This window comes from Danio rerio, chromosome 14 (assembly GCF_049306965.1).
Source record: "Danio rerio strain Tuebingen ecotype United States chromosome 14, GRCz12tu, whole genome shotgun sequence".
Taxonomy (NCBI): domain Eukaryota; kingdom Metazoa; phylum Chordata; class Actinopteri; order Cypriniformes; family Danionidae; genus Danio; species Danio rerio.
The window spans coordinates 58,692,501-58,705,510 of record NC_133189.1 but is presented as its reverse complement, the minus strand read 5'-3'; the positions used below and the strand labels follow the sequence as shown (position 1 = coordinate 58,705,510).

General features: G+C 43.3%; 2 protein-coding genes across 2 annotated transcripts in view; one reads left to right on the top strand and one right to left on the bottom strand.

Annotated features, from left to right (window-relative positions):
• Positions 1 to 9,741, bottom strand: part of pcgf3 (polycomb group ring finger 3) — a 36,160-nt gene extending 26,419 nt beyond the window's left edge. Inside the window, exon 1 of the mRNA XM_073922360.1 lies at positions 9,629 to 9,741. The gene's annotated coding sequence lies outside the window, so the exon portion shown is untranslated. The remainder of the gene's footprint in view (positions 1 to 9,628) is intronic.
• Positions 9,742 to 12,611: 2,870 nt separating this feature from the next.
• Positions 12,612 to 13,010, top strand: part of slc49a3 (solute carrier family 49 member 3) — a 9,220-nt gene continuing 8,821 nt past the window's right edge. Inside the window, 1 exon segment of the mRNA NM_001020587.1 lies at positions 12,612 to 12,898. Coding sequence (NP_001018423.1) covers positions 12,740 to 12,898 — 159 coding nt within the window. The 5' untranslated portion in view covers positions 12,612 to 12,739.

Genomic DNA, 13,010 nt, shown 5'->3' with positions numbered 1-13,010 from the left:
TTACTACTATTTTTTTATCATTATTACAATTATGATTATTAATATTAATAATAATAATATTAATGATGTTAATAATAATATTATTATTATTATTATCAATATCATTATTAATAGTAATGTTACTAATATTATTATTATTAATATTATTTTTATTATTATTATTATTACTACAACTATTATTATCAATTATTTAATATTATTAATTTTAATATTGTTGTTATTATTATTATTATTATTATTATTAATAATAATAATAATAATAATAATAGTTGTAGTAATAATAATAATAATAATAATAATAATAATAGTTGTAGTAATAATAATAATATTAATAATAATTCAATGGTCAATCAGTTTTCACAACAAAATGTTCACCATATGCATGGATTTAGGAGGCATTCACGCATTAAACAAAACCTGCAATGCTTGTCCCACCTTCAAGCTCTTCTGATTGGCCCACTGCACTAGAACAGAACGCGAATGGATTGGTTAATATCAGCTGTCAATCACTCAGTCCTGATGACAGAGCTACAGATGCGAAAAATGTAAAGGTCTGGAAACGAGAGAATTATTATTATTATTATTATTATTATTATTATATATTAGTATTATATATTATTATTATTATATATTATTATATATATATTACTATTATTATATATTATTATTATTATATATTATTATTATTATTATTATTATTATTATTATTATATATTAGTATTATATATTATTATTATTATATATTATTATATATATATTACTATTATTATATATTATTATTATTATATATTATTATTATTATTATTATTATTATATATTACTATTATATATTATTATATATTATTATATATTATTATATATATTATTATTATATATTATTATTATTATATAGTATTATTATTATTATTATTATATATTATTATTATTATTATGCATTATAGGCTTTACATTATAGAGAGAAATATCAGATGGACAGAGTCTGCAGTTCAGTCAGTGTTGCTAACACTAATAAAGCGCTCTGGTTTACAGATCAGCATGCTTTCACATGAAACACACATTTAGCAGGAGGAATGATGACGTCTCGCCCTGCTGCTCATTCTCTCTTCATATAGCTGTGTCTACTACATACCCATAATGCACTGTGCACTGGGCTGGTCTGTTAGTTAGTACTGCTTTCTCATTATAATCGCTGCATTTCTGTTTCATTCGAGCCGAGACCTCCTCACTCAGGCCGTCTCAGACTGGTGGTCTTGGTGTGGATCAGAGCTCGATTGCTGGATTCACACATGTCAAACAAACAGCGCTAACTGGGGAAACAGCACAGGTTCCCAAACACAGCTCTAGGTGTGACGCGCCCCAACACTCACTGTACACCTTCATCATGACCAGCGAGAGAATAACCCTCATCAACAGCAGGCGGTCAGCATATATTCCTGCAGCAGCATACATCACACCGACATGTGTCAGACACAGAACAGACCGTCTGGTATTTATTTAATGAATAATAATGCAATACTCATCTGTTAACGGTAAATATTCGGTTAACCAGTGATGATGTCGCTTGGTAAAATTAACGGAAATGAGCATCCCTGTTGCTGAATAATCCACTGACAACACCTGAGCTTCACTGACTGATCAAACACAGGCCTCAGCAGCGCCACCTATCAGTGACAGCAGTGTGTGCAGCTCAGGGGAACTGTAAACCAACACAAATACATAATGAGCAGCGCTCAGCAACACTACTGGAGCTTAATAGAGCATTAATCCAGAACTGCTGGACACGTGATCTGACAGGGAGGTGCTGGACTCTTCTAGATATACAGTATAGTCTTGAACACTTGAAGACGGATAATAACACACTATTAAACCCGTTCAGCTGATATCTTGTTCTGGTGGGTCACTTTTAGCTTAGCTTAGCATAATGAATAGAATCAGATTAGACCGTTAGCAGAGTTTTGTTAATTCTCCTATTTAAAGCTGGAGTGTTCTGATTTGTCATTTTCAGTTGGGTAACTGGACTAGAAGATGTGAATTTGTATTTCATTCATATATTCCACACCTACAGCAGACCACAGAGTTAACCAGGACAATCATCAAATCTGTTAATGAGCAAGCTGTAATGCACACACACACACACACACACACACACACACACACAGACACACAAAGACACACACACACACACACACACACACACACACCCACACACACAAACACAAACACACACACAAACACACAGACACACACACACACACACAAACACACACACACACACACACACACACACACACACACACAGACACACACACAGACACACACAGACACAGACAGACACAGACACACACACACACACACACACACACACACACACACACAGACAGACACAGACACACACACACAGACACAGACACAGACATTTATTTGTTGATGTGAGTGCTGTAAATGTGCTGTGGAAGTTTAAGCTGGTGGTGTAAGTCAGTCTGCTGCATGTGACACTGATGCTGTGTCTTTAATATAATGTGATCACCCCGGGGGGGGGTCGCAGTCCAACAGAATCAGTCACTATAGGCTATTAAAGTATCTGTGTACAGTAGTATGTGGTAACTATACTCGACTAATTCTGTTCTCTTCAGTATGTTATGTATTAAATAAGGTTTATGGTTTAATAATAAGAGATTTGGTTTGTTAAAACTTAATATATTTTTGGAAATCACCAGGTGACCCCCTTTCATTGTCCCGCGACCCCTCGGGGGGCCCTGACCCCCACTTTAGAACCACTGGCAAACATTATTATTCCTGTATAAAACAAACTAACAGTGGAATATTGCGCATGTCTATTATCATACACAATATACAAAGCTGGGTCGGTACCTTAAAATGCTACACGTTTACATCTAAACAGTCCATATTAATAACTGTTCTCTTCGGTCCCCGTGGGAGAACCAGCCCATTTGTACTTTTATTTCAGAGTGCAGATTGCATGAGTTATTATTATTATTAATTATTTCATTCATTCATTTTCTTTTCGGCTTAATCTGTTTATTAACCTGGGGTCACCACAGTGGAATGAACCACCAACTATTCTAGCATATGTTTTATGCAGTGGATGCCCTTCCATCTGCAACCCATCTCCGGGAGACACCCATACACACACACACTCATACACTACAGACAATTTAGCCTACCCAGTTCCCCTATAGCGCGTGTGTTTGGACTGTGGGGGAAACCGGAGCACCCGGAGGAAACCCACACCAACACGGGGAGAACATGCAAACTCCACACAGAAACACCAACTGACCCAGCCGAGACTCAAACCAGAGACCTTCTGGCTGTGAGGTGACAGCACTATCTACTGCACCACCGCGTCGCCCCTTAATTATTTAATATTACTAATAATTATTATAAATGTGTATGTGTACATTTTTAAACTCTTTTACTATTTTCCCGAGTGTATGTAATCTAAAGGGCACTACTGTAAGGAGATATCAGCATCGCGTCACACTTTCAGTATTACACTTGTAGAGGTGTGAACCAGTACTGGTCTCACTGTTCGGTTCGGTTACGATTGTTATGCCATTGATACGGTTCAATTCGATATCTCGGTGCATCACGGTGCATTGACGATGCTTTCCATACACAGTGTTATATTTTGGGGGGAGGCTATAACAAGCTGTCTGTATAAACACACAGACACACACACACACATCACCACACTGTCTCTCATTCACACACACACACACCCCTCCGGGAGAGTTCACGCTGAGCCGAGCAAAAACAAAAGTGAAAAAAGAAGCATTTTCTGGCGGTCCTTTACTGAGAGCTCCACTCCGCGCGAGCTCTCCCGGCTAAACACATATTGCGAGGGCTTAAACGGAGCAGTGCTCATAATGTCGAGCGAAAAGAAAAGAAAGACAGCTGTAAAACATAAGCAGCTTTGTCTTTGTGTAGGAAACACACTTTAGATGTTTTTAGGGTCCGTGCTCATTTCTGGTGCCCCCTGGACGTACAGCGCCCTTAGTATGTGCCTATACTGTCTATGCCACGGGTCGGCCCTGCGTTGGCTCCTGGAGTGTTGTAAATACCCCCGCTCGCCTCCCTCACTACAGAGCACATAGGAGGTAAATGACGTCAGTCCATAATAACCGGTTATGATTATTCCTGAACCGATACCGAATTGTCCACGTCTGCATCGCAGTGCACCAAAAAAACTATTAATTTTGACAGCCCTGTACATTTGCCAGAGCTGACCCGATCTAATCCTGTTTATATGAGATGAGCCGCTGCTCCCGAACAGGTTTGAGCTTTGAAGAACAAAACGATCCTGGATCAGTCAAATCAAGAACCACATCCAGCTAACCGAGTAATCCACATACATAGAACAGACCCCAGATCAGTATAGAACCAGTAATAGAACAGACCCCAGATCAGTATAGAACCAGTAATAGAACAGACCCCAGATCAGTATAGAACCAGTAATAGAACAGACCCCAGATCAGTATAGAACCAGTAATAGAACAGACCCCAGATCAGTATAGAACCAGTAATAGAACAGACCCCAGATCAGTATAGAACCAGTAATAGAACAGACCCCAGATCAGTATAGAACCAGTAATAGAACAGACCCCAGATCAGTATAGAACCAGTAATGCCGAGTCAGACTGCAGGATTTCAGCCCTGATGTTGACTCGCCCACAGGTTTTGACAAATGCCTGAGATCACAGGTAAATCAGTGCTCGTGCACGCGAGAGACAATCACACAGCGTGAACTCTTAAAGACACGATACGAGAGATTCTCCGAGGAGTCGCAGACACCCGTCAGATATTTGGCGTGCTGAACATCTGGAGCTGTCGGTGATTCATAATCCTGCTGTGTGAAATGACTGAACATAACATCCGCGATCACCTGCAGCCAATCAGAGAGCAGCATCCTCTAGTGTGTGTACCTGCAGGCCAGCGGGAGGACGAGGAGGAGTTAAAAGAGCTCATCTTCAGTTTATTTGGACCCAAGAAATGGAGGAAACACTACTGTGAATTAGGCAGGAGCACCTTCTGTTTGACGTGTCATCTGATCAATATCACAACCAGGTCGCAAAGTTAAAACAGTTGAGGAGAGATGCTAATGCTCTACAGAAGCCCAATGAGCAACACACGTTTTCCATGATGTAGTTAATAACGTTAGATATATCACATGCTCTCGCGCTGTCTCCATGTCACTTCTCGCATTTGTTTGGTTGTGAGATCATGCAGTGTGAACTCTCCTGACGCCGCCGATCCATCCTACAGCGTAAACACAGCACCGACAGAACACTAGCCAGAGCCATGCAGTGTGAACACATCTGACACACGACTACTGTGAACATCCTGCAGTCTGACCTGGGCATCAGTGCATCTCTCTCGCTCTGGTGTGTGCTGTAGTGCTGTATTTACACCTCAGGGATCTGCTGTTGTCTTTGGCTTGTTCAGGGTTAATTATTGTGATCTCCTGATTGCAGCAGAGTAACACTGGGAAATCTCTCTAGACTGATGGTGTTCAGTCTTAGGCCTCGTTTACACTAGTGTGTTTTCGGTTTAAAACGCATAAGTTTTGCTGCTGTTACACCATCCGTCCACACTACGCCAGAGTTTTCGAGCAGCTAAAACAGAGTGTTATGGAAAGGCTGGAGAGGCCGTGTTCATTCTGAAGCGCTGCTGCTGCGTGTCAGTGTGGATGAGGGAAAACGGAGACATCTGGAAACAGAGGCGGCGCTGCTGACATTCACTCAATATTAAGCAGCCTAACACACACAGTTCAGTCCTGCATTCTCTCCCTGTAAGTTCAGACTTCGCAAGTTTGATCAAGGCTGCATCTCTTCTTCTCAGTTTGATATGGAAAACAGACGAGGACACGGGTAAATCTTCACAGGGAACAGTGTACTTTATAACTTCATTCACATCACCCTGCCTACGTTGCTTCACTTTCTCAACAATAAAATGTAAACATGATATAATGAACTGCCTATTTTCATTTTAATATCAGCAACTTATCAGACAGCAGACATGTTGAGGCGTCGTGCTGCATATATGAGCGTCATCTTCACTGTGTGGATATTTATAACTAAATGGAGCCGATAACAACACTGCCTCCTGTCAATTTCAGTGAAAATACGAAACACAGCCTCTCTTCTGCTGAATATCAGATTAATAATCAATAATGGCCATTATAAAAGTGTAACATACAATAAGTTTATACATTATAGGAAATAAAGGCAAGCGATCAGTCAATATACAGAATGTACGTGCTTACATTAATCATTAACTTATCTTTGCGCTCAGCCAAAACACGTTACCTGAGAACAAGTAATAGATTCCAATGACCAAAGTCAGGGAACATGTCGTTAAAGACAACAAGATGAATGAAATATCCCGTTTAATAAATATAGTGAGTAAGGGTGTCACGATCCTCCAAATCCTCGATTCGATTTGATTTTCGATTATGAATAATTAATTAATTAATGACCAATTGATTATTAGTAGCCTACCGTTTAAACTACCTGACCTGCATGGTCTTTGTTTTACCCATAAACAAATCATACAGTAAATGAATAAAGGCAAGATACACACATAATCACCACCTGTCAATCACTTTTTCTGCGGGACTCGTGAATAGGCAGTGATCTGTGTCGTTATAATGGCGTCGGTAAAAAAGACGCACAACCAACAGAAACCAGCCAACAGTATCTGAGGCGTTCGCTAAAATGACTAAGTACAAGTGAGTGAAAGATTGAAGCAGTCCTCTGACTGCCTGGACCTGCTGTCTGGAGCGCATGGCTGTGTGTGCGTCTGTGTGTGTGTGGTCACGTGATGTGCATTTTCAGAGGTAGAGAGGAAGGAGGGCTGCTCAGAAATGCTACACGCCACTGTGGATGTCGAATCGTTGTCGTTCTAAAATGCCATTTATAAACAAAGACAGTGTAAACAGGGCCTGAGTGTGTACTTTTCGCCAGCGGATTTGCAACGGGGGCAGGCGGAGGATCGCGATGCCGGTGATGTCTATCGGATGAACCGTACGTAATACGTACATAGCAGAGCTTGCAAAACTGTGTTGAACGTTGTCAACATAACTCACTGGAAATCCAAAATGCTTCCACACCGGCGACTTCATTGAAAGAGGAGAGGGTTTAAGTTCTGTCGACGGGTCTCCTGCGTCTGCAGTTTAACAAGCACTTCAACAAGCCTGTTATTTCCCGCTTGGCAAGCCAAGCTGACGTGACATGGGGGCGTGGCAGCATCGACGACTCTATTTTTTGATTCGATAATCGAAAATGAGCATAAATTTCGAGATTAGATCCAGCGGGAGACGCTTGATGAGAAGTCCGACCAGCACAGCTCTCATCTGGGTAGATGGGCTGCAGCGCATGCCCGAGTGTGTGTGTGTGTGTGTGTGTGTGTGTGTGGTCACGTGATGTGCGTTTTCAGTGTTTTGATGTAGACGGAGAGCAGTTCAGAAACGCTGGGTAAAACACTCGTGTGGACGCGGATCGTTTTCATGCTAAAACGCCGTTTTAAAACTAAACGCACTCGTGTAAACGCCGCCTTATAATCTTACAATGTGAGCAAAATCAGCTCATAGTTCCTACACCTTTTCCAACTCCAAACTCCAGCCCTTTTCAAGCACTTTCAACCGCGGTAAACTAGGTTTATATATTACGCTTTCCACATTTAAATCCAGTGTGCTCTCCAAAAAACACCATCCCACATTTGAGCTTAGACTGCTGAACACTGAGTGCAGATCGACTGGGATAGCTCGGCCAAAAACAGAAAACAGAACAGAAATCTGATCAGACGTGCCGTTATCTGTGACTTTAGGTGGTTTCTAAAACTAACCCTGTCAGTGTTGTGTTCATTCTCTCGTACCCAGACCCGAGCGCTGCGTTCGCGGTTAGTATTGTTAATATGCAGTGCGCCTGAATGCCTCCTGACGCTGCGCATGAGCTCAACACGTAACAATACAAACTGCTCACACGACAACAACTGCATGCACTCGCACAGACGCTGCCGAACACATTTAAAGCTCACATCAACTCAATTTGGGCTCAGATGCAACCAAAACAGTCACAATCTCAAACTCAACACACTGTGTCCAAAACCCAAGCACTACTCGAAGCGTGAAAGCAGCATATTACACCTCCAGCAGCATTATCCAGGATGTCCAGCAGCTGTGTGAGCCCTGCAGCGCTTCTGTCCTCACTGTAGACATCACGCTAGAGAATCAGTCAGACACCAGCGCTACACTGACCATGGGGAATGAGCAGCGCCTCCTGCTGTTCTGACGTCAGCTGCAGATGTCAATGAACGGCGGAAGAAAGTAGTTCCTCATACGCAAGAGTTTTGAGACTCTCTGTGTTTAATTTTCCTTAATACACACATGACTATATTGTCAAACTGTGGAATAAACGCAATATCAGACAGCAGGGTGGCAGTGCCTGATGGCTCTATATCGGCACTAGTGGAACACTGAGGCACTCGAGCCAACGCACGCCTCCCACCAGTGTCGAAACACAGCCATACCACACTGCTGCGTGTGTGTGTGTGCGTGTTGATTCTGTGATTCTGTGCGGGACACACACCTAACCCTAACACACAACAGCACCACAACTGGACACACAACACACAGATATCTGTACATGTGCCGCTCATTCAACACAGCTCTGGCCAGATTCACCACAGTACAGTCTCTTAGTGCGGTAAACACACACAAACACACACACACACACACACAGCTGACCAAACACAGCATAGTTACTTTAAAGTGAACACTGTAAACAAACACACCCGCTCACCTGTGTGTGTGTGTGTGTGTGTGTACTGGATTTTTGTATCCTACTGGGGTCCTAAAGCTGAATGCACACAGACTCATGGGGACGAACACCGAGTCTCCATGGGGTAAACAGCTGATGAAGCAGACAGGATGGAGGAGTGTGAAGATGTAAAGGTGTGGAGTGTGTGCTGGGTTTGGGGAGAGCACAGGACATACAGTCTGTACACTACAAACATCACTACAGCTGTGTGTGTGTGTGTGTGTGTGTGTGTGTGTCTCCAGGAGTCTGGGCTCCAGGTCTGGATGAAGTTTTCCTGAGGGCCGCATCTGATATGAGCAACACAACCAGACAGAGCACAACTTTCAACACACACACACACACACACACACACACACACACACACACACACACACACACACACACACACACACACACAGGGAGCGAGAGAGAGAGAGCGCGACGAAGGAGATGAGGATGATGAAGCTCAGTGAGACTCCATACTGAGGAAGAGCAGAACACACACACACACACACACACACACACACACACACACACACACAGCTCTGCGGGCTCCTCAAACAGCCCGAAACACACACTTTCAGCTTCTTCACAACAACACACGAGGACCTGCAGGCCTACACACACACACACACACACACACACATACACACGCGCGCACACACACACACACACACGCCATGCAGAGCTGCCATCGAGCGGAAAACACACAGCAGAATAGATGAAAACTCGCGGCTCTCCGTCCGAGCAGCAGCTCCACACGCGGCCGAGCGACAGGCTGCGAGCAGCGGGTGAAGTTTAGCGGAACTGACCTGTTTCCCGGCGGAGCGGCGGCTGGAAATCGGCCTGAATCCGAGTTAAATCCACTATCTGTAAAACAAAGAGGCGAAAATGTCCGGCCAGTGCCGAAACAGGCCGAAACAGCGCTCCGGAGCGCCTGCGCATGCGCGGAGGAGGAGGAGGAGGGGTGAACGGCATTAGCATACACTCACTCACATTCATCTGCAAACAAGAACACACTCTTATGATTCTTCACGCTCTTTCACACACATACACCACAATACTGCTGCAGCTTTGATGAGGGGGTTAACACAAATCAACTATAACACAATATCTCGCTTCTGATGTGCTGGTGGGAATGTTAGAAGTTGACATCATGTCAGGCTGTCAGCATCAGAGCATGCTCAATACACACACACACACACACACACACACACACACACACACACACACACACATAAACATAGCCGTGGCTGCATGTGTACATTCATGACACATAAATAAAACATTTCTGAATTTGAATGCGAGATTAAAGTGAAATGCTGATCTTCATGTTTGATGTTTACATTATGTTGGTGTGTTCAGTTTAATTCCTTTTCAATTTAATTTGAATAAAACAGTTTTATTGATTGTTTTCCAGCATGATCAGCAGTTTTCTGTTAGTTTATTTGTTGTGCATGTACACGAGTAGCCTGCATTACTGGTTAGTTTTTTGGTCATGTGCACTGGCCTGTGCTGAGGGAACACTTCTATCAGCGCTTGCTTTAGGATCAAACTCAAGACATTAAGCTGCAAGTGTTCTGTCCTGCCTTTCTCAGAGTCCTACCTCCTATTCAATAAGTAGGCAGCACATTGTGGTGACGCAATCAGCCACTCATCAGATTTTGCTGCCAGTGTAAAGTTTAATGCGGAGCAGTGTGATATGAAGCTGTAATATCCCCAATCCCTAACCCAACCTCAGAAGCAGCCAAATGCAGGGTTTGTAGCATGACGGGATCAAATGTCAGGACACCGGCTCTACCAAACTGACAGAATACAGATGTGTGTGTCTCTATTCCATATTACCTTCACAATTCAACATTTGGGCCAAATGTGTCTCATAAAGACAAAGAAACAGAAATAAATCACCTGTGTTTAGTTTCAGTCAGATCTCACTGATGATTAGGCCCACATGGAGTCTGAGCATGCAGAAATCAGCAGATCATCATCAGCCCATCACTGAGTCTGCTCATTTACTTCTGTGTGTGTGTGTGTGTGTGTGTGTGTGTATGTGTATGTGTGTGTGTGTTTATATTTATTCAGCTTTTAAATTAATTTCACTGATATTACTGACTAAAATCAAAATGTTAATTACAAAGATCGCCTCACAGCAAGAAGGTCGCTGCTGGGTCAGTTGGTGTTTCTGTGTGGAGTTTGCATGTTCTCCCCGTGTTGTTGATCAACTGAACTGGCCGTAGTGTACGAGTGTGTGTGAATGAGTGTGTATGGGTGTTTTCCAGTGATGGGTTGTGGCTGGAAGGGCATTCATTTACTTTTCGGTTTAGTCCCTTTATTAATCTAGGGTCGCCACAGCGGAATGAATCGCCAACTTATCCAGCATATGTTTTACGCAGTGGAAACACCCATACACACTCATTCACTTAGCCTACCCAATTCCCCTGTAGCGCATGTGTCTGAACTGTGGGGGAAACCTCCCTGTGTTTGTGTGGAACATGCAAACTCCACACAGAAACACCAACTGACCCAGCCGGGACTCAAACCAGAGACCTTCTAGCTGTGAGGTGAATGTGCTACCCACTGCGCCACTGCATCGCCTGGCTGGAAGGGCATCCGCTGCATAAAGCATATGCTGGATAAGTTGGCGGTTCATTCCGCTGTGGCGACCCTAGATTAATAAAGGGACTAAACCGAAAAGTAAATGAATGCCCTTCCAGCCACAACTCATCACTGGGAAACACCCATACACACTCACACTGTAAATGAATGAATGAATTTGACTGATTTACAATAGAGTTTAGTCATATTTGTTTGTCTTGTAGTGGAGATATTACATGAGAGACTTGCTTTGATGACCAAATGACTGGATCTAATTGGATTTGCATTGTAAACAATAATTAAAAGTAAAAATGTGTTATTTTTGATTCTTATATTAAGTTTTTAGTTTTGAAGCTCCCAAAATTGTTCGGCATAAATTTGCAGGTCTTCTACAAAATTCTCTGCAGAACGAGCAAAAGATGTCTGCAGATGCGTCTGGGCCTACTGATGATGATGATGATGATGGTGAAATCACAGCGGCTCTGTGACTGAGTAACAGCAGGAGTAACGTCAGCCCGAGTTCATGCACAGTTTAAATATTGTATAAATTAGAGGAATATGCATAGATCTGAAACAGCAGATAAACACATGCACACACACACACACACACACACACACACACACACACACACACACACACAGCTGAGCAGGAGAATAAGACTGCTCCTAAACTGTGCTGTGATCAGCTGCAGTGAGTAAAGTCTGCGCCGGCGCTTCATCAGTCTGCGCTTCAGTGCTGTGGGTTCTGACAGATGATGATCAGATATTCATGTGTGTTTCAGAGACTCTGCATTAGTGGAGGGTCCGGCGTCACACTGGACAACATCTGAAATGCAGATTTGCAGAAACAGCAGCAGCATGAGGAGAAACATCAGGAACAACAACAGTACTGTCAACAGCAGTGATGTGAAGAGGAAAAGCAGCAGAAACAGCTGAACTAGAAACAGTAATAGCAGGAGTATGTGGAGAAACAGCAGCAGCATAACAGCAGTATTACTAACAGTAACAGCAGTATTATTAACAGTAATATTAGCAGTAACAGCAGTATTATCAATAGTAACAGCAGTGTTGTTAACAGTATCAGTGTTATTGGCAGTGGCAGTGTGTGGTGTAGGGTGTAACAGCAGGAGTGTGTGAGGGAAGTATGGGCGTGTCCTCCACAGCTGACCCCGCCTCTCCCTCCTCTAGACGCGGAACTGAAGCTCCACACACACCGGCTCTGGAGCCTCAGTGTGGGCATGCGCGCCGTCTCCAACAGCACCGTCTCCGCACGCTAATGGACTCCGCGCTCGGGCTTTAAACAGGACATTCCCCCGTCCTGCTGGATGATGGAGGGGGAAAGCGCGGAGACCGAGCCGCTGATCCAGAGCTCGAGCGCTGCTGACCGGCCTGACCCCGCCGCAGAAGCCGCTGCCCGGTTCACGGTGTACCGGAGGAGATGGTTCATCCTGTCGGTGCTCTGCCTGCTCAACTGCTCCAACGCCATGGTAGGGTCAGCTTAAACATTATTAACACCGCTTATAAACATTACTGAGGGATCCGGCTAATGTCAAACTGATATTACAGAAGAAACGCGAGTTACTCAGCCTGCAGAACCGG